We start from the raw sequence: 22,519 nt of genomic DNA, 5'->3' as shown, positions 1-22,519 counted from the left end.
GCTGTACACAAAGCATTAAATTCACTTTATAACAATTCATGTGATTTAATTAGTGTTCTTTGCTGATTAATTTACTCTGATTAATTTAGTTCTAATTAATATAGTGTCTGTGTATTGCAGAAAATTATGATCTTCCAGAAGATCAGAAATACGATGTTATTCCAGAACTGTGGGAAGGTCACAATGTGGCAGATTATGTTGATCCAGATATTTTTAAGGTAATTTTTTATTTTGTTTCATATGATAGAAAATGAAAGTAACAATTATTATATGAGAAAAATTCAAAAAAATTAGGGTTATTGCAGAGTTCTAATAAAGGTTGCATTGCAACAAACTGGTAATACAGGTACCCCTTGTATAACACGGTAGTTTGGTTCCTACAAAATCTCATGTAATGCAATACTACGTTATATGATACTAAGAACCAGTACAAAAAAGAGGGGTTACATTCCAAAAGCTAACAAAAGTACACCGTTTTTTTATAACTACCGGAAGCTTAATTTTTATAATAGTAATAACTGAACAAACATTTTACCTTACAAACTGATACATATGTCAGATTAATTTTCTTCCTATTCCTTGCACAATCAAACGAGAACATTTTTCTCTGTTGCAGAATGTATTCACCTTCTGAACTTTCTTCTGCGGCATCTAGATTTTGTGTACCTTCTGCTGTCTTTAAAAAATCGGTAATCTGGGTTTGTTTGCTTTTGCTTGATAGAGCTTTTTAAATTTCTTAGTGCGGAGCTAAACATTTTTGAAGCTCCCTTTTGAACTTTGTGCTCCTTTCAGTGGAAGGATCTGCATTGAAAAAAACGAGATTCTAATTGCTCGGCTAAGTTTATGCCTTCCTGTATGCTTTTTTTGTGTCAAATTTGGAACTTCAGAATTTTCAGCTGAGCTATCATCCTCTGAACTGATTTGGTTTATCTCCGATGCCATTTCCACAAAATCCACTTCGCCAGCCTCTTTTTTTTACCAATAATCCTTGAATGTCTTCAGTAGTCATATCATCAAAACCTTCTCCTCCTACCGACTTAGCAAGTTCCTACTATCACACCGATTCAGTTTTCTGCCAGTTTGACCATATTTCCTGAATGAACTGACTCTAGCCATACATTTTTTCCAACATGCATTTAATGTTGACGGTTTTACTTCTTTGAGCGATAAAGCTATGATTCCGATACAGTCCACAATTGAAAAATGTTTCCATGCCTCCATCACTTCAATAGATTCGGAATCAATTTTTTCCAAAATCCATTGTAAAGATTTTCTGATGTAATGAGTTTTAAAGGTAGATATAATGCCTTGATCTAATGGCTGAATTAAAGAAGTTGTATTGGGTGGTAGGAACATTACTTCAACATTTGGATGATCTCGTGCATTATCCAATAGTAATAAAACTTGGAAATATAGATTTTTTTTTTTACTTTAAATACTTTTCCATAGCTTGCACAATATAATTTAGAAACAATTCTTTAAACAAATCAGCAGTTACCCAAGCTTTTTTATTTACTTTCCAATATACCGGTAACGAGGATTAGAAGATCTATAAACCACCATAGGTTTTATCATGTAATCTCCTGATGCATTGCTGCACATAAGTAACATAATGATCTTTTGATGCCTTAAAACCTGGTACAGTTTTCTCTTTTTTTGAAATAAATGTTCTGTTGGGCATTTTTTTCCACCAAAGACCTGTCTCATTGGCATTGAAAACTTGATGTGGTGTGTATTCATGCTCTTCAATAATTTTTTGAAAAAAATTATTCAAGAAATATTCCTCTGCATATTTCTTGGCAGCTTCATTATCAGCCGATGCACTTTCCCCTTGAATTTTTATGTTATGTAATGAAAAGCGATTTTTAAATCACTCAAACCAGCCTTTACTGGCAACAAACTCCGGGTTAACAGAAGATTCTCCATTTTATTTTAAATGATTATAAATCTTTAGTGCCTTTTGTTTAATTATATTTTCGTGTAATGGGATCTGTTTTTTACTGCTATCATCAATCCGAATACTGAGTGCTTTTCTCAATTACTGGTGGTCTGGAACTAGGTGTCATATTTATGGAAATTAAAAATGATAAGCAATTAATAACAAAGAACAAGGCTCGCATAAGTTGCAACAAACACAATATGCACAAGTGAGATACGGAGAATCTCACTTGTGCATATTGTGAAAATTTATTTATGTTTTTTATATGATTGAATATTTCATGGCATGGGAAACACATTTCACCATAATAACATGAAAACCCACAGAATTCCAGCTATCGGTACTCTCAAATGCAAGAAGATCGAGTTTACTACCTGTTTAATAACTAGATTGCATGAACAGAAAAGCCCAATAAAACGGAAAGTGCAAATTGTTTTTATTGTTTAATGTAGTGACCTCCAGAAATGTGCTTTAGAAATAACGACTAGTGAGTCAACAGCAAAGGCAATAACGACTAGTGAGTCAACAGTGGGGATTCACAAAAAAGAATGGAAATGTTGAAAAATTACATCCAACATAATAGCAGGGTTTCCCCAGCACAAAAGCTCAAAAATACCATTATGCGAGGTTTTCCACAATTCTCTAACCATGTTTGTATAGTTTGGCATAGTGTTTATCCTTACTTATTATGTCTCTTTGTCATTGCTGAATCTGTGTCCATTGAGCATTATTATCATTTCAGAAGTCAACGTTTGATGGTAACAGGCCAGGAAAGTAATGGTGGCTGTAGTAGTATAATTATCTGTGTGTCAGCCATATGTCTCAATGCAGTGATTCGATGAGATGCTGTATCGACGTGAAGTAGAAGTCAGTTCTTGTTGGCAGATCTGATCACATTGACCACTGTCCCTATACATGACAAAAGATCAAATGTTTTATTAACCCTTGTAATTTATAAGGGTTGGTCTATAAGTAATTCCTCTTTGGCCATAAAAGTATAAAGACAACAGATACAAAGTTTAAATTTATATAATTTATTAAACTAACACTGGGAAGCATTTAGACATTATTTTGTATATCCACCTTATTTTAACGTTAAAACGTTTTTACTGGCATTATTCCAAAAATTTTGTAACGAAAAACTGTCATGCGAAAAGCATTGCGGAAGTGACATCTTCAGCTTCTGCCAGAAGCAAATTATTGTAACTTGTACTGCTGCAACCATACTTGTATGGTGGCAACAATAATTTATCTTCTACTGGACCAAATTTAACGAAATTTTCCACAGAGCTTCACCTTAGCTCTGGTGACCTACTAGGAAAAACTTTCAAACCTATGAAAATTGCAGTAGTTTTTCCAGGATATTGGAAAATATGAACATGTGATCAAGGAAATTTTCTCATGTAATAAACGGGATAATGTGGACGTGTAGCATATCGTTGGAAAGCTAAGGAATTTATAAACAGAAATATTAAGGTTTTAAGATCCAAAAATTTTCAGAAACTGGGAAATGCATTAATTCGAAAACGCATCTGGTTTCAAGGCACCTGGTGTTTTCAGATTGAATGTAATTTTTTAGGAAAACATTCTTCAACTTGGACATGTCATCAGATCTTTCAATAAATACTGCACATAATGGAACAACTATAGATGGTGTAGTTAGTTGTAAACTAAAATCTCATCAATGTAAAAATTATGTATCCTAGTTTAGTCATCACAGATCAATACTATCAGTAATTGATATGTAATTATTAATAATAAAATAAAAATGTTATATTATTATCCATGGATTTTATTAATATTTAAAAATTAAAATGTTTTTAATGCCTGCCGATGACCCTTATGTAAAACACATTAAATATGCTAGCGGTAGGACACATTATGTACCTGGTACAGAATTTTTATCAATACATTTTTGCCATTGTTCTTTCCAACTCACATATGCACTGTGATAAAAGGATGGTCCCTGCTGTTGATCCAGCTTGTCAATATCTGTTTTTCGTTCCTCGTGATATGTACAAATAGAAAAAAATCAGACAGGCATGCGATTTGGTGGCCTACTAGAGCCTTCCTATTTGGTTTCATAGATCTATAAAACCAAACACTTGATAAGCTTAAGCTTCTTGAGTGTTTGACATTACATTTCCTTATTGATAATCTGGCTTTTCTCTAAAAAACCAACCAAAATTGGGCCTTCTCTGTCAAAAACACCAGGGCCATAATTTTTTGTGATCTGACAATTTGAGATTTTTTCCTTTCACTGGGGATGATGTATGAGTCCATTCCATAGATGGTCATTTTGAATAAGGTTCATTATGGAAGATCCAGGTCACCTGTTATCAGGCCTTTAAAAAAATATCTCCTAGAAAGAGTTATTGCACTTATTCAACAGGTCTTGGTAGATCTTCCACCTGGAGAAGTTCATTTCTCTTTTTAACAGCTTGAGTACCCATTTGCTGCATATATATTTTCTTATAATTTAATGTGGCTAAAATGGTTAAAATTAGCATTAGCAAGGGCACATGATGCAAGAAAGCAAGCTTATATAGCATCAGCCAAACCCCTCCACCTTATTTCACCAATCCCCTCGCTCCAAATGTTTGTCAAGTTCTGCCTTGAATCTATTTAAGCTATCAACTTCTACAACAGATGGAAGTTTGTTCCAGTAATCAACCACCCACTGGCTAAAGGCAAACTTCCACACATCTATTCTACAGCCGTATTTCCTCAATTTGAATTTATGCCCTCTTAGGCGATTATTCTGAGCAAGAGGAAGAATCCCATCAGCATTGAGCATGCTCAAACCATTCCAGGCTTTATACACCTCAATCAGATCATCTCGTAGATGCCTAGTCTCCAAACACTAATTTGCAAAACTTAAGCCTTTTTTCGTAAGAGCAACCCTATGTTCTGTTCACTAATCTTCTTGCCCTTCTCTGTACTCATTCCAACAGCTCTACATCCTTCTTAAAATGAGGCCTCCAGACTTGTATACAGTACTTGTATAAGATGCATTGCAGGATCATCTAGACAAGACTGCAGCAATAATTCAGACACAGCACGGGTTTGGGGATGTTAAGGGAAAGTCTTGTCTAACAAATTTGATAGGATATTATGATGTGGTTACAAAGGAACTGGATGCAAAAAATAATTTTGATATCATATATTTGGATTTCAGGAAAGCTTTTGACACTGTTGCACATGGAAGACTATTGTACAAATTGGAGCAGAATGGTATTAAGGGTAAGTTGCTACAATGGATAAAAGGATGGTTAAGTGGGAGAAGACAGAGGGTGGTAATCAATGGGTGCTGCTCTTCTTGGACTAATGTTATTAGTGGGGTCCCACAGGGTTCGGTGTTAGGTCCACTGTTGTTTTGTATATTTATCAATGATATTGATGAAGGTATATCAGGCTTAATGTCGAAGTTTGCAGATGATACAAAGGTTAGCAGGGTTGTTAATGGCAGTGTGCTACTGCAACAGGATCTAGATAATTTGGGCAGATGGGCTAAGAAGTGGCAACTGAAGTTTAACCTTGACAAATGCAAAGTACTGCATATGGGTAGAAGTAACCCCAGAGAAACGTACCAACTGTGTGGTACTACACTTAAGGTGGTAGAAAATGAAAAAGACCTGGGAGTAATTGTGCAGGCAGATATGAAGTTTTCTGAGCAATGCAGACAGGCTGCCAGGGCAGGTCATGGGGTTTTGTCAATGATATATAGGAATTTTGCTAGCAGGGAAAAGGAGGTGATTATCCCTCTGTATAAGGCAATGGTCAGGCCACGCCTTGAGTACTGCGTACAGGTCTGGAGGCCTCATTTTAGGAAGGATGTAGATTTACTTGAGCGTGTACAGAGAAGGGCAACAAGATTGGTGAGGGGAATGAAGGGATCCTCTTATCAAGAGAGGCTTAAGTTCTGCAAATTGCAGTGGCTGGAGACTAGGCACCTGTGCGGTGATCTGATTGAGGTGTATAAGGCCTTGAATGGGTTCAGCACGCTGAATTCTGATGGGATCCTTCCACTTGTTCAGATTACGAACCTAAGGGGCCATAAATTCAAATTAAGAAAGGACAGATGTAGAATAGATGTGCGGAAATTTGCCTTTAGCCAGCGGGTGGTTAATTGCTGGAACAAACTTCCATCTGTCGTTGTGGAAGTTGATAGGTTGAATAAATTTAAGGAGGAACTGGACATGCATTTGGAGGGAATGGTGTGATTTTTTTTTTTTTTTTTTGGCTGATGCTGCATAAGCTCATACACTTGTTTTCTTGCATCACATGCCACTACTACTACTACTATTCAAGTGTGGCCTGACCGTTGCCTTATACAAGGGGATAATCACCTCCTTATCCCTGCTAGAAAAATTCCTGTATATCATTGACAAGACACCATGAGCTACTCTTGCAGACCGTCTGCACTGCTCAGAAAATTTCATATCTGCCTGCAGTGGTACCACAGAGTTGATATGCTACTCTGGGATTACTGCTTCCCATATGCAGAACTTTACATTTGTCAATGTTAAACTTATTTTCCACCTCTCAGCCCATCTGCTCAACTTTTCTAGATCCTGTTGCAGCAGTGTACTGTCACAACAGTACACTGCTGTAGTACACACAGTACACAACAGTTAGTGTCATTAACAACCCTGCCAACCTTCATATCGTCTGCAAACTTGGACATTAAGCCTGATATACCATCATCAATATCATTTATAAATACAGAAAACAACAATGAACCCAACACTGAACCCTGAGGGACTCCACTAATAACATTAGTCGACGGAGAGCAGTGTCCATTGATTACCACTCTGTGTCTTCTCCCGCCATCTCTTTATCCATAGCAGCAATTTGCCTCCAGTGCCACACTGCTCCAATTTGTGCAGCAGTCTTCCATGTGCAATAGTATCGAAGGCACTTTCTAAGATCCAAATATATGATATCAAAGTTATTCTTTGCATCCAGTTCCTTTGTGACTACATCATAGTATCCAATCAAATTAGTCAGACAAGACTTCCCCTTAACAAACCCCATGCTGTGTCCGAGCTATAACTGAAGTCTTGTCTAGATGATCCTGCAATGCTTCTTTAACCAGTGCCTCCATTAATTTCCCTGGCACAGAAGTTAAACTAACAGGTCTGTAATTACCTGTGTCTCCCTTTGATCCTCCTTTGTGGATTGGGGTCACATTTGCACATCTCCAGTCCATGGATACGTACCCTGAGTTCAGGGCTCTCATAATTGTGGCTAAGGGTTTGCTTACTTCCTTTGCCGCCTCCTTTAATATAACTGAATAGATTCCATCCCCACAGGTGCCCTTCTTATGTTTATCTTCAACAATTTCTCCTCCACTTTACTCTCAGTTATTACAAGATTATCTAGCTTACTGCCTGAGTTGAATACGCCTCTGGCATTCCCCTCCCTGAATAACTCCTCATATGTGAATGTAGATGCAAAATATTCATTTAGTTTGTTAGCTACCTGAGCAGGATCTTCAACAGTTGAACCATAGATATCAAGTGGACCAATCTAATTCATCCCATTCGTTCTAGAGTTTGCATAAGTAAAAAACTCTTTGCTGTTTCTCTTTGCATGCTTTGCCAAAGCTTTCTCGTAATCTGCCTAACCCCCTTTGTAACTTGGTTACAGACCAGCTTATATCTATCATAGGCTTCTGTGTCACATGTTAATTTATATGTATCCTATACATTTTTCTTCTCTGTCACATGTCTAATTAGTTCATCCGACATCCATTTAGGCCTAAATCTTGAACAGTATTTCTTTGATGGTATGAAAAGCATAGTAGCTTCCAAGATTAAATTTTTGAATTTGAATTTGCTGTTGGTAACATCATCAGTTGGTCCCATCGTTTATATTTGTTTGTAATCAGGCTTATTACAAACAAATATTATAAAATTAAAGTTCTTGTTAGAATCAACTAAAATAAGTATTCCCAGAATATAGACAACACAAAAAAGGCAAATACATTTTAAAATAGAATAGCAAAAACCCTTCCTTTACTCCTGATGGTAGTTACCTCTTTGAGTAAATCCTACTTCAGCACACTGTGATCACTGCCACCTAGTGGTTCCTTTATCTGCAGATTCTTGATGTAGGAAGGATCACTACTGATAATCAGATCAAGAGTATTACCCCCTCTAGTTGCTTCCTGAACATGCTGTTGTAGAAAACAATCATCCAATAAATCCACAAAAGCCTTGCTAGTGTGTGACTGATTGACCCACAAATTTCAGTCAATCTCTGGGAAATTAAAATCCCCCATTATAAGACTCTGATTTACTGGCCCACTCTATTTCTCTGCACAATTGCTCATTATACTCATCAGATTCATTTGGCCTATAACACACACCTACTCTAATTTTTCCTTTCCCAGTGCTTATGTCACACCAAACAGACTCAACTTTGCAGTGTCCACTAACATCACTTGGATGCACTTCCTTAGATTTTGTGTGTTTCTTAACTAACAGCATAACCCCTTCTCCATTTCTGTCCTGTTTATCCTTTCTGTACACATTGTACTCCCCAAATTCCAGTTCTGCACTGCTTATGTCTGTGTGACACCATGTCTCTGATATCCAACAATATCTGCTTTTGATGTCCTGACTAGGATTTCAAGCTCATCAAATTTATTAACTATACTCCTAGCATTGGTGTACATGCAAATATACATACACCTGTTTCTACTCTTAGTTACTCTAACACAACCCATGTATTTACTTGTTCCACTATGACTCCCAGTAGTCCTGGAAATCCTCATTACCTTGCTTTCCAGGCTGCTGCTCAATTGCATTTCAATAGAAGTAGTGCAAGAATCACTTTTACGTCTGCCAGCGGCTACTGTTAATCTATTAGTCCGTGTATCCCCCCCAACCTTGCAGTTTTCTGACCCACCTAACTCTGCTTCGATAGCATCAGCAAATATTCTTGCACCCTTTCTATTTAAGTATATTTTATCCGTGTAGAAGCAGTCTCTCCTGTTAACAAGCAAGAATATATGCTTCTCTTTGAACACCCTAGCACTTGCATCATTGCATATGTGGTTAGTGTCTTTTTTTATCATTTCATCCAAAGTCTTAGTGTATTCTTCATTTCACACATACTTGGCTGATCACAAATGTCTGTGGCTCCTCCTTTAAAACATGTAAGCCATCTACAAACATTGCTTATAATCAACAGTATCTTGTTGGTATATTTTCCTTAATTTTTTCAGAATCCAGATGGCAGAGATTTCTCCCAACTTACAAGGAACTGTATCACCAACCACTGACAGAAATGGACATCAGTTTGATTGGTCATAATTTCAGATATGTAATATTTGAAATGCTAAAATAAAATAGAAATTTTATTTTAGCATGTTTGTCTTATTATCTATACTAGCAGTATATAAAACTTCATGATGCCAACTCAATTATAGAAATTTTGTTGCCCAAGAGGCATTACTTTATGAATTAGCTTGTATCTTGAGGAATCGATTTATAATGTGCAATTCCATTTACATTATAGAAAACTTCCAACTCACTTTATCTGCAGATCTGTTTTATAATGCTTCATCAGATGAGGGGAGGACTTACTCTTCAAACAGTTTATTGTGGTTTTTGTTTTGTGGATTGTACAATTTTGTTCCTGACAGTGATTATATTCAAGGTAGAATCTGCAGCTGTTGTGTGTTTGCCCCCATGATGCATGTTCAGATTCTCAGTGAAGACAATGTATCCTGCACTGTTGGAGATATAACATACCGTTTAAAGGGCATGTTTCACATGCCTTTTAAACAGTATGTTATATTTTTAATAGAAAATGAAAAACAGCTCTAATCAAATAAATGCCCATCCTGAGATTAGGAAAATCCCAATTTATTCCCTTCTAGATAGAGAAAGAAAGAGGAAGCTAATGATCTGTACTGTTGTTTTGCAGATATAATTTTAAACTGCTTGCTTGGAATCATAACTGCTGTTCCAGTAAATCCTATAAACTATAGCTAGCTTGGTTATTACAGTCTTGGAGGTCACTTCTCTATGTAGAGAAGTATCTTTTTTGAAACTCAGTCTTCTACTGAATGACTTCAGAAAACCTTGAAAAACATTTTTAACCACATAAATATTAACCTTGCCACCGCAGGCTTGTTAAAACAACTGCATCACCTTCATAGATGTTCTATCCATTTTAGACAAAATATGGCATTAGCCTCACTTATAAACTGGCTGCATTTTCACCAATTAAGACCACAACAATATCAAACACATAGCACTGAAGTGCTGCATAGTAGCTGAAACAAATTCTTCCGACAATAAATGGTGTTAGTCATTTGGTGCTGTCATTATCTGTTTGTGTAATAAGAAGTTAATTATTGAAGCTTGTTTAATAGTTCAATGGATAGTACAGCTACCTTTGAAATTTTTCATATAGCATTGAGCTTAAAATCAGACAAGGTTTAAATACTTATTATTGTTATTATTTAGAAATTTGCAGATTTAGAACATGAAGAGGAATTTAGAGAAAAGGCAGGGTTCTATGACTTTTCAGAAAGTGAGGAAGATGAAGAAACTCAGCATATAAGACAATTAGCACGCAAGTGAGCAGTTTGATATTTTTAAAATTTTATCATATATTTCCCTTGTGCATTGAAAAGTTTGATTATTTTAGCTGTACAGTAAACATGTGATAAAGTTTAATAACATAATAGTTAAATATAAATTTTTATTTATATTAAAATTTGGTTTAACTTAGCTGCAAATTGGAGCTATGAAACGTGTCTGCAGTCTAACTTCTCAAATTTTTTTTACCTTTTACTTTTTTTAAATGTTGATAATTTTAGTTACCATATGTTTCACTGTTTTATCATATTAATATTACAAACATCAATAATCTATATGCATGTAACCCACTTTTTAGAGCAATACCTTAAATTTAAAATTTTATTTATCCATTTAAAAAAGTCATGTTAAGCCAATAATTTCTTAAAAGAAGAGAACTGTGTAGTAAATTTTTTTTTTATGAAAAGACTGGGAAGCAAATCCATAAGGATGTGATTGCAGCCTAACACAATAATTGTCCATCACACAGTACAGTACCATCAAGAATCAAGTTACTGAATGCTGTGTTTATCTTTAGTAATTCTACAATCCCTTTACTCTGTGAAGCATACCCCAGAATAGTCCCAGGGGCTATAATTGGGTATGCTCATTGACATAATGAGTTTTTCTTCTGTAAATATTGATGCAAAGTAACTGTTGAGTTCATTTGCAAAATCAGCTGTTAGTTTGAATAAATTCAAGGAACTTGACAAACTATGGGGGGGGGATAGACAGGTGATGTGGGAGTTTTGTTTTATATGCTTGCTTTGTTGCATCATTTACTGCTACTAATACTAGTACTAATATTAAACTAATCCAACCTAAGTTATCATCAAAATTAATGAAAATAATAATATTAATAATTAATACTAGAGTAACTACTGATTAAGAATACAGTGGACTGTTGAAATAACAGCACATTGAAATCGGATGTATACATACAGCGCAGAAGTCGTACAGTGCCAAAAAAAAGAAAACTGCAAATCACGTAATTACTGTATTTGTTTATGTTCTCCATTTTCAAAATGAATTCTGTACTGGTAACATGGATTATACAGCTATTTTGCATTTATTTTAAATTAAAAACCCCTCACTATGGCTCCTAAAGTTAATAAACCTCATACAGAGAAGAAAAAAAGGACAACATTAAAACTTAGTGACAAACTTGATATAATCCAAACTATTACATCAAGGTCACTCGGAATGTTAATTCATATACCCATCTGTGTTGTGTCTGTAAATTGCATGCATTCTCTGGTTGATTTGCCTGTTTTGTTGGATGAAAAAGCCGACCGGGCTAGCCGAGTGGGTAAAGTACCTGCCGGGCAACCCAAAGGTCGCGGGTTCGATTCCCGCCTCGGGCTTGGATCAAAGTACTGCAAAAACCTTGGGAGGTGCAATATGGCCACAGAAGCCGATGCGCCAACAACTACCAAATCAATCATGTTGGATGAAAAACCTCTGTTTCTGGGGTGGGGGAACTTTGCTGTCTATGCCTGAGAACCACTAACTCAGCCACGGAGTGAAAAAAGCCTACAAAAGTTCCACACGTCATCGACAGGATTCGAACCCGGGCCTTTTCTACCCAGTGTGGGGAGGACAGTGACGACTAAACTTGATATAATAAAGAAAATAGAACGGGGCATGTAAGCAGAAGTGTATTAATGGCAGAATATAACATTAGATCATCAACATGTTTGTTTTTTTATGTGCAGTTAATGAAATTGCATTCTTAATCTCTCTATTTCTTATTTGGCCTCATTATTTCTGCATTAATTACATTATAAATAAAACTTTCTAGATAACAGAACAATCAAAATAAAGTCACCTTGAATCCCCGAAGATGCCGCTATTTCGAAAGTCTACTGTGGTTAGGTAATGACCTTCAGGTTGTATGAGTGTATATTGCCTCCGGGTTATTCTGTGGGATCTTCTGAAGTTAATGACTATGCTTTGTATGATTTTAGTATTATTGTTTCCCAAATCTTCTGTTTACAAACTACAACTGTGGATTATGATAATGCCTGCACTGGACAGAATAAGTGGGCTTTTTCATCAGAGTCAAAAAACACAAATTGGATACATCCAACAACAGAATAACAAAATAACATTCAGTTTTTCACTCATAGACAGAAGGGCATGGTTGGACGATAGAAAACAACATAAACCAAAACAAGATGATGCAGTAGATCACAACCAGATCCATATATTTAAGAACAGGGTCCTTGCATTTGTCAAAAAAAGCTTTGACAAATACAAGGTTCTGCATATTGGTAGTAGTAATCCCAGGATAGCATACCAACTGTGTGGTACCATACTCAGGGTAGTGGAGGATGAAAAAGATCTGAGGGTAATTGTGGTCAGACATGAAGTTCTCTGAGCAGTGCAGATGGTCTGCTACAATAGCTCATGGGGTTTTGTTGAAGATATAGAGGAATTTTCCAGCAGGGATAAGGAAGTGATTATCTTGTTGTATAAGGCAATAATTAAGCCATATCTTGAATACTACATATAGGTCTGGAAGCTTCATTTTAGGAAGGATGTGGATGTGTTGTGATGGGTGCAGAGAAGAGTAATAAGATTAGTCAGGGGGTCAAAAGGGTATTCTCGCCAAGAACTTCAGTTCTGTAAATTGCAGTGTCTGGAAACTAGGCCTGCAAGGAGATCTGATTGAGGTGTTTAAGGCATTGAATGGATTGAGTAAGCTAATGCTGATGGCATTCTTCCTCTTGCACAGACAATGCACAATTGGAAATAAATTTAAATTGAGGAAGGATGGTTACATATGTGGGAATTTGCATCAGCCAGCACCTAGTTGATTGCAAGTGGATAGTTGGAATAAATTCAGGGAAAAACTAGGCAAATTATTAGAGAAATTGGACAGGTCTTCAAATAGGCCTCTGGGATTGGAAATATTCATAACTGCATAATTCTACACCAACTGTTATTAAAAATAAATAAATAGTGTTGTGTTATATTAAAATAATAATGATGTAAATAAATGAAATAAATAGAATGATATAATTCCATCAGATAAAACTGATAAAAAGATAACTATCTGTACAATAAAATATGAAATTTTAAACTGCAAAGAATAATTTACAATAAAACAATGTAGATAAAATGCTAAAACACCATAGGTTTCAGAGGCATCCGTCTCCTTTTTCAACAGTAAGGTTTATCGTACGGCACATCCTTAAATATCAGTAGGCTCACGGTTCTCGGCACATGTTTCTACAGGAGCATGGGCAGTATTCTCCCCATGTGCACTGGAACCGGAAATGGCTCGGGAACGTGCCAGGCAGAATCGCTCATCCCATCCAAGAACCACCTCCTCGAAGAGGGGATGAATACGGATTCCCCTGTCTCTATTAATGGTATTGCTCTCAGAGGAACAAATCCGCAAGCTCTCAAGCCATCTGCGGTCCCAAAATCTATATGCCTGGTTGACGATAACAGCTTCGTCTGGGGAGATTTGATGGTGCTCCTCCCAAAAATGTTCTGCTACAGCAGACTTCCCATAACCCGCAGCCTTTATCACGTTCATATGCTCCCCCAGATGATCGTTAAACCAACGTTTCGTTTCACCAACGTAACATTCCCCACAATCCGGGCACCTGATCTCGTACACGACCTAACTTGTACATTCCCTTGGTATGGGGTCCTTGACCTGCGACACAACTGTGTGCAACCTCTGCAATGGCAGCCGCACACAGCGTGTCTGGCAATTGAGTAATACCCAAGCTATACGCTCAGTTAGGCCCGGATAGTAGGGAATGTAAGCTGTGGCAACTGGTGTAAACAGTTCTGGATGACACCCTAAGCAATAGGACTCCGTCAAGCGTGGAGGACATTTGTAGTGGGGTGGAGCTATGTCTCTCAATCACCAGCATGGTGTTTCAAACCACAATGTATAAGCAGGTTAGTGGTGCAACAATGGGTTCCCCTAGTAGTGCTATCATAGCAAATTTAGCTATGGAGGAGCTCGAAGCTAGGATTTTTTATGGGTCGGTTCTCCCCATACACGCATGGTAATGATACGTCGACGATACGTTTACAGTTATTCGGAGGGGAAGAGAAGATGAGGTGCTTGATTTAGTATTATTTCCTTAATAGCTTCTCCTCATTTATTCAGTTTACCTCGGAGGTTGAAGTAGAGGGTACCCTCCCTTTCCTTGATGTATTGGTACATATGGAAGGCCCTAGGATGAAAACCAGTGTATATAGGAAACCCATGTTCCGGGGCCGTATTGTAATACACATTACAATACAGCACAAACCAACCATCATAATAACAGTGTTATCAGGGCATTGTTGGATAGGGCTGGGTCCCATTGCAGCACCTCTGAGGATAGAAAAGAAGAAATCAAACATGTCACAGCGGATCTCAGAAAATGCAGCTACCCCATAGATAAATATATCCGAGAAGCAGAGCACAGACGAAGAGAACCATTTATACCAATTGCATACATTCCCTACTATCCGGACCTATCTGAGCGTATAGCTCGGGTATTACTCAATTGCCAGACACGCTGTGTGCGGCTGCCATTGCAGAGGTTGCACACAGTTGTGTCACAGGTCAAGGACCCCATACCAAGGGAATGTACAAGTTAGGTCGTGTATGAGATCAGGTGCCCGGATTGTGGGGAATGTTACGTTGGTGAAACGAAACGTTGGTTTAACGATCATCTGGGGGAGCATATGAACGTGATAAAGGCTGCGGGTTATGGGAAGTCTGCTGTAGCAGAACATTTTTGGGAGGAGCACCATCAAATCTCCCCAGACGAAGCTGTTATCGTCAACCGGGCACATAGATTTTGGGACCGCAGATGGCTCAAAAGCTTGCAGATTTGTTCCTCTGAGAGCAATACCATTAATAGAGATGGGAATCCGCATTCATCCCCTCTTCGAGGCAGTGATTCTTGGACAGGATGAGCGGTTCCACCTGGCACACTCCCGATCCATTTCTGGTTCCAATGAACATGGGGAGAATACTGCCCATGTTTCTGTAGAAACACGTGCTGAGAACCGTGAACCTGCTGATATTTAAGGATGCAACATACGATGAACCTTACTATTGAAAAAGGAGATGGATGCCTCTGAAAGCTACAGTGTTTTGGTGCTTTTATCCTGTGTTTTATCTACATTGTTTCATTGTAAATTATTCTTTGCAGTTTAAAATTTCATATTTTATTGTACAGACAGTTATCTTTTTATCAGTTTTATCTGATGGAATTATATCATTCTATTTATTTCATTTATTTACATCATTATTATTTTAATATAACACAACAGTATTTATTTTTAATAACGGTTGGTGTACAATTGTGCAGTTATTATGATTTGGGGAGGGTTTTTTTTTTTTTTTTCCCCCAATGCTGTACTTTCTTGCATCATTAATTAAGCTTACTTTCTTGCATCATTAATTGCCATTACTAATACTAAGAGCAAATTCCAACTAATCAGTACTTCATACCCAATAGTTAATCTTTATAAAATTTAGTCAATGAAATAAAATGTGACACCCAGGTCCACAATACTAGCCAATTATCTATATGTAGCTGTAACCACATATGAAAAATAGTTTGTTACTTTGATACTACGATGTTTTTATGATAATGCAGCTGCAGGATTACAAGGCAGCGGTTATCTTAATATTAATATTCATACTGTTCAAGGTTCAGACCTAAATGGATGTCAGATGAATTAATGAGGCTCGTGGCAGAAAAGAAAAATGCATGGGATGCATAAAAATTATCAGGCGACACAGAAGCCTACGACAGATATAAGGTAGTCTGTAATCAAGTCACAAAGGAGATTAGGCAGGTGAAGGTAGATTACAAGAAATCTTTGGCAAAGGATGCAAAGAAAAACAGCAAAAGGTTCTTTACTTATGTAAACTCTAGAAGGAAGGGGATGAATCAGATTGGTCCACTTAACATTTCGACTATTGATGATCCTGCTGAAATAGCTGATAAACTGAATGAATATTTTGCATCTACATTCACACATGAGGAGTTATTCAAGGAGGGGAATGCCAGAAGTTTATCAAACTCTAACAGAGAGCTAAGTGATTTATTGATAATCGAGAGCAAAGTGGAGGAGAAATTGTTGAAGTTAAACGTAAAAAAGACACCTGGGGCAGATGGAATCTATCCAGCTATAATGGAGGCAGCAAGGGAAGTAAGCAAACCGTTAGCCATAATTATGAGAGCATCCTTAGTCAGGGGAGGTCCCCGTGGACTGGAGATGTGCAAATGTATCCCAAATTCACAAAGGGGGTTCAAATGGTGACAAATAATTATAGACCTGTTAGTTTAACTCCTGTTCCAGGAAAAATAATGGAGTCACTGGTTAAAGAGGTGATGCGGGATCACCTAGACAAGACAGCAGCAATAGTTCAGACACAGCATGGATTTGTTAAGGGGAGGTCTTGTCTGACCAATTTGATTGGATACTACGATGTGGTCACAAAGGAACCGGATGCTAAAAATAATTTTTATATCATATACTTGGATTTCAGGGAAGGTTTTGATATTGTTGCCCATGGAAAATTGGAGCGGTATGGCATTAAGGGCAAGTTACTGCAATGGATAAATGGATGGCTGAGTGGGAGATGGCAGAGAGTGGTAATAAATGGACACTGCTTTACGTGGACTAATGTTATTGGTGGAGTCCCCCGGTGTTAGGTGCTGGGCCCATTGTTGTTTTGTGTATTTATCAATGATATCGATGAAGGTATATTAATGTCCAAGTTTGCAGATGTTACAAAGGTTGGCAGGGTTTTAATGACAGTAAAGACAGAATGCTACTCCAACTGGATCTAGAAAAGTTAGGCAGATGGGCTGAGAAGTGGCAACTGAAGTTTAACATTGAGAAATGCAAAGTACTGCATATGGGTAGCAGTGACCCAAGAGAAATGTACCAACTCTGTGGTACACTCGGGGAGGTGGAGAATGAAAAGACCTGGGGGTAATTGTGCAGTCAGATATGAAGTTCTCTGAGAGTGCAGACAGGCTGCCAAGAGCAGGTCATGGAGTTTTGTCTAATATATATAGGAATTTTGCTAGCAGAGACAAGGAGGTGATTATCCTCTTGTTTAAGGCAATGGTCAGGACACACCTTGAGTACTGCGTACAGGTCTGGAGGCCTCATTTTAGGAAAGATGTAGAGTTGCTAGAAAGATGGGTGAAATGGGAAGGGTTTTTTTTTTTTTTTTTTTTTTTTTTGGCTGATGCTGTATAAGCTTGATTTTTTGCATGATATTCCTCAACTAATGCTAATACTAATATTATTTTCATTAATTTTGTTGGCAACTTTGACTGCACTGTTATTAAAGATTAAAAATTAAGGTAATTGAAAACAAAAAAAAAAAATAACAATTTAAGAAAATTAATAAGTAAACCATCTTGTGTTTAATTTTATAGTTACAGAAGAAGCAGAGGAGAGTACACCTGTGAAACTTATGATTGTTAGACTCTAATAATAATAAACAGATTCTAAACTCACAGATGAAGTTCTTTTATTTCAAGAGATTTTAGCATAAATAGTTAAATTTAAAAGTAACCAGTAGTTCTTAATGCAGTTTCACTATAATATATCACTATGAGAGATTCAAAAGATGACTAAAAAGGAGTGTGGGAGAAATCAGCATGTGTGCAAATACAGTCATTCCTCGTATAGCACGATAGTTGTGTTCCTAGAAACCCTCGTGCAATACAAAATCGTGCAATATAAACAACAGGCCTTATGGGAAAAATAGGGTTAGGTGCCTGCCACCCAAGATTGAACACACAAACGAAAACCAAAACATTACCAAACACAATAAATAATCATAATAAAATACTTACGTATTTTATTACGACTATTACATAATAAAATATTGCCAATGCTTTTGCTTCTATTGTAAGCAAACTTGTTTTTTGTTCGATTTTCTATCCAAACAGATGACAGCTGTTCCATCTCTTCCAATTCTTTGTGTCTTAATCTAATGGATTTTAATTACACTTTGAGTTGTTCCTGCTATCAAAGTTGTTTTTATTTTCTCTGCATTCTTTGTAATTCTCGGCGTTGCCTCATTTAGGTCTGTAGCAAGTGCAATATCACATGGTCTTTCATTTCGCTCAAAGCATTTCACAATTTCATATTTTTTCTCAATCGACAGAGGCGGACTGGCCATAAGCCTTACCGGGGAAACCCCGGTAGGCCGGAGGCCAGTGTGATTTTGGCCATAAACGCTAGTATGAGGCCACTACAAATTTTCCCGGGTAAGAATTTTTGAACCAGTCGGCCTCTGTTTATCGATATCGCTTTTCTTTTTCTCTCTGAATCTGCAGTGTCTTCACCAGGACACTTCCTTTTCACACCTTTTAAGTATTTTACTCATTTTTAGAGAATAAAGCACAATTACAAAATGAGGAGGCACGCTTGATACACAAACAAAGCTGTGCGCGTGTAGCAACTGAATAAACAACACCATAAAGGCAGAGATACGCTATTAACACTTCACATTTTACTAAAGCACATTTCTAGGGGTTACTACCATAAAACAATAAAAACAATTTCCAGTTGTGTTTCTGCTAGTGGAATCTCTTATAAACTGGTAGTAAACTCGATCTAATTGCATTTGCGATTATGCCGATAGCTGGAATTGTGTTGGTTTTTACGTTATTATGGTGAAATGTGTTTCTCCTTCACTGATATAAGAAACATAAATACATTTTCAGAATCTTCTCTTTATTCATATCGTGTTACGTTTGGTTGGGGTGATTCTGCGTTCGACTGCCATTTCTTGTAAACACAAGGCGAATCTTGCATAAGCGAATTCGGTTCATGTTATATAAGATATCGTTCCCCTATTTATAAATCGTGTATGATCGAATTTGTGTAGTGTAAACACGTGTTATACGAGGACTGACTGTATACAATTAAAGCATGAATTTTTAAGGTAAATTATAGAGGTCGAATTATACATCAGAATGTATGGTGATTTGTTTCTGCCTGTGTAGTAACTTTCTTATCATGCACCAATAGTTTATGAATGTAAGAAATCAAACACTATGTGGGTAACTTAAATGTTTTATTCAGTAGTGGCTGTTACTGGGAATATAAATACAAATAAGATAACTCTAAGAGATACACATCAGCTTAAATTGAGCTCACTCAAACCTATGAGTTATGCTTATTAGTACCTGAAACTATTTCAGGCTTTTAGCAGTAAATAGTTGAGGAGGTGGATATATAGTCATAACTTTTATGACATTTTTGACTGTGCATGTCAATCTCTTGCCTCTTCATTTGCTTATTAGCCTAACATTGGTAACCCAACTCTGTTGAGGTACTCTCTCATCTTTTAAGAGTGACAAAGTGATCATCGTTCTCTGCAAGCAGTTGTAAATTTTATTTCAACAGTCATCTTATATGTTACCAATATAATTGTAAATATCTTTGTCATTTTAGATGTTCCTTTTGTGCTCACAAGGATTATACCTTGATAGCTTTGTTTACAATGTTATCAGTGTACACAAGCTATTTGACAAGTAGTCTCTCATTCAGCTTTTTTACAAAATCGTTGTTTGAGAAATTACTCTGTGTATTGTTTTTTACTTATTAATTATATATCATCATGTTTTTACACCTCAGTAGGATCTGCATACTCTTCAGGTGTGTGAAATTTGTATGTAAATAAATAAATAAGATACTGTTGCACATGGAGGTTTTGTCGTGAATAAAATTTTAGATAAGTAAAAAAAAAAATATATATGTGTGTGTTTAAGTAAAATCTCTTATATGCCCTAAAGATATAAAAGATAATGTTATGGTTATAATTTATATTTTAAAAAAAAGTTAATGTTTCAGGATTCGTGAAAAGCAGGAATTGATGAAAATGGAGTCAAATATAAAGAAAAGTAGTACAAAAGCAAAACTTCCTCGCACAGCGAAAAAAGTATGTAATAGTGATTTTCTCTCTCTCTCCCCCCTCCTTTTTTTTTTCCATGAAAAGTTATCCTAATTATGTATATTCCTTAATGATGCAATTTTTTATGGAGCTTAGTAAATTTGTTTCTATGTGGCTATTCTATTTTTAATATGTTAGTTGTCACTTGGTCCATACACAACACTCCAGAATGTTGACAAACTTGCATCACAACTTTAAATATTGTTCTGGTATCCCACAAAATGTTGTCCTGACCCTTGATATTTCTAAAAAAAATTTTCACCAGTAGGTCCAAAAGAAAATGCCTTTTTAAGACATTGTATCCATGTATGTGTCTTGATATTGATGACAGCACTTATCAGCATCTCTTTTGAGTTGGATCAGTTCCACATAGTTAAAGTATTTTTTTTATTGGGATATGAAATTTTTTATACATTCTCAACCTAGTCGTATACACACTATAATAGCAACTTTAAAAATAGAATATCATATTTTAAAAAAAAAAACGTATGTGTACCCTGTATGCATGAAAGATGTCTTATTTTAGGTGAAAACATCTTTAACGAAAATCAAAACCATTTAAATTTTTAAAATTGAACAGCTAGAACTTAAGTTATGAATGTATGTTTTATATAATGTTTTATGCTCATGTCTGCTACTTACTCTACTGAATCAATATTAGTGACTGAGTTAAGGTCATTTAGGAAGTGACATCATTTGTGTCATTTCCATCTCGCGTTTTCATTACCAATCGGTTTTACTTCAGTCCAAAAAATTTAGTAGGTAGGTGCCGCCAAAGACACATCAAAAAATTACAACATAAGTAGTTCTGTGAGGTGATCACTTACGTGCCAACTTTAAAGGTTTATAATGCGATCATAAATAGATCTTTTGCATTGAAATTTTTAATCTAATTGAATATTAACCAAAGAAAGGTGCTGTAGAGTTTTCAAAAACTTTACAGCACCTTTGTAAATATATTTTGCAAAATATACAATATATATAAAAATAAAGATTTGAAAGCCAGTATTTTTTGGCCATTATTTTATACTGTAATTTAATATCCCTTCAAAATGTGTAAATGGTAGTGTTACTCTGAACCTGTCATTCCATATACATCTACATTAAAATTATTAAAACTGTTAATTTCCATAATATGTAAATTAACTTAACCATACTTTATTAATAAAAGATACTTAACTCCACATTTATAATTTATAAATAGACGATCCTTAGAATTCTCTTTGGAATTTATTTTGAATCTAGGACCAAAAAAAAACAAACATGAAAGGAAAACATATTAATTAAAATCATTTTTAAAAAAAAGAAATAAGTAACCTAAATTCAAATTAAGAAATGGGAAAGAAAGGCATAGAAAAAGCTAAACTAACCCATAAAAAATTAAAAGTTCCCTCCCTTGAGAAAGAATGGAAACTTGACCGACAAATCTCTAACAGAACTGACATCAACTAGAAATTGTACTAAGCTTTCCCAAAAACAAAATTTAATTCTTGTTGGGAACAAGGTTAAGATCAAAATGTAAATAGAGGATTAACTCAGAGACGCCTCCCTATTTATCATGGATTGTAATAGAGAGAAAAAAAGATTTAAAACACTTAAATTTTTGCACTAGAAGCGCAAAAATTATCAATCTATCTAATCAAGATCTGTGTACCAAAAGATTAGCAACCACCCAAAGTACATCTTAAAAAATTCTTGAAATTAACCGAATAAAAAAAATATATATATAAAAATCATTTGTTGTACCATAATTGAATAGAATTAAGTGAGTTGTCAAATCAACCTAAATTCAAAGTGCCAATCTCAATTTAAATTTCCAGGCAATTTAATTATTATTATAATTTTTTTATTTATTATATTAAACAAAATATGGTACATTAGTATATGCAAAATATACAATATATATATAATAAACGCAAAATTATTAAATTTGCAATTTTGCTCTTTCTCGCATCACTTAATAAAACTTTAAAAAGCATCAAGTTCTAAATATAGTGGTTGAAAAATATACAAAAAAAAAAAAAA

At 35.8% G+C, this 22,519-nt stretch overlaps 1 protein-coding gene across 1 annotated transcript in view; it reads left to right on the top strand.

The window, feature by feature from the left end:
* Window positions 1–22,519, top strand: part of Non1 (nucleolar GTP-binding protein 1) — a 119,508-nt gene that overhangs the window by 84,076 nt on the left and 12,913 nt on the right. The window contains exons 13-15 of the mRNA XM_090378094.1: window positions 121–218; window positions 10,423–10,535; window positions 20,395–20,482. Coding sequence (XP_090234220.1) covers window positions 121–218; window positions 10,423–10,535; window positions 20,395–20,482 — 299 coding nt within the window. The remainder of the gene's footprint in view (window positions 1–120; window positions 219–10,422; window positions 10,536–20,394; window positions 20,483–22,519) is intronic.

The sequence above is a fragment of the Mastigoproctus giganteus genome, chromosome 7 (assembly GCF_048544385.1).
Source record: "Mastigoproctus giganteus isolate SK-2022 chromosome 7, ASM4854438v1, whole genome shotgun sequence".
NCBI classification, from domain to species: domain Eukaryota; kingdom Metazoa; phylum Arthropoda; class Arachnida; order Uropygi; family Thelyphonidae; genus Mastigoproctus; species Mastigoproctus giganteus.
This window is presented reverse-complemented; position numbering and strand designations above follow the sequence as displayed.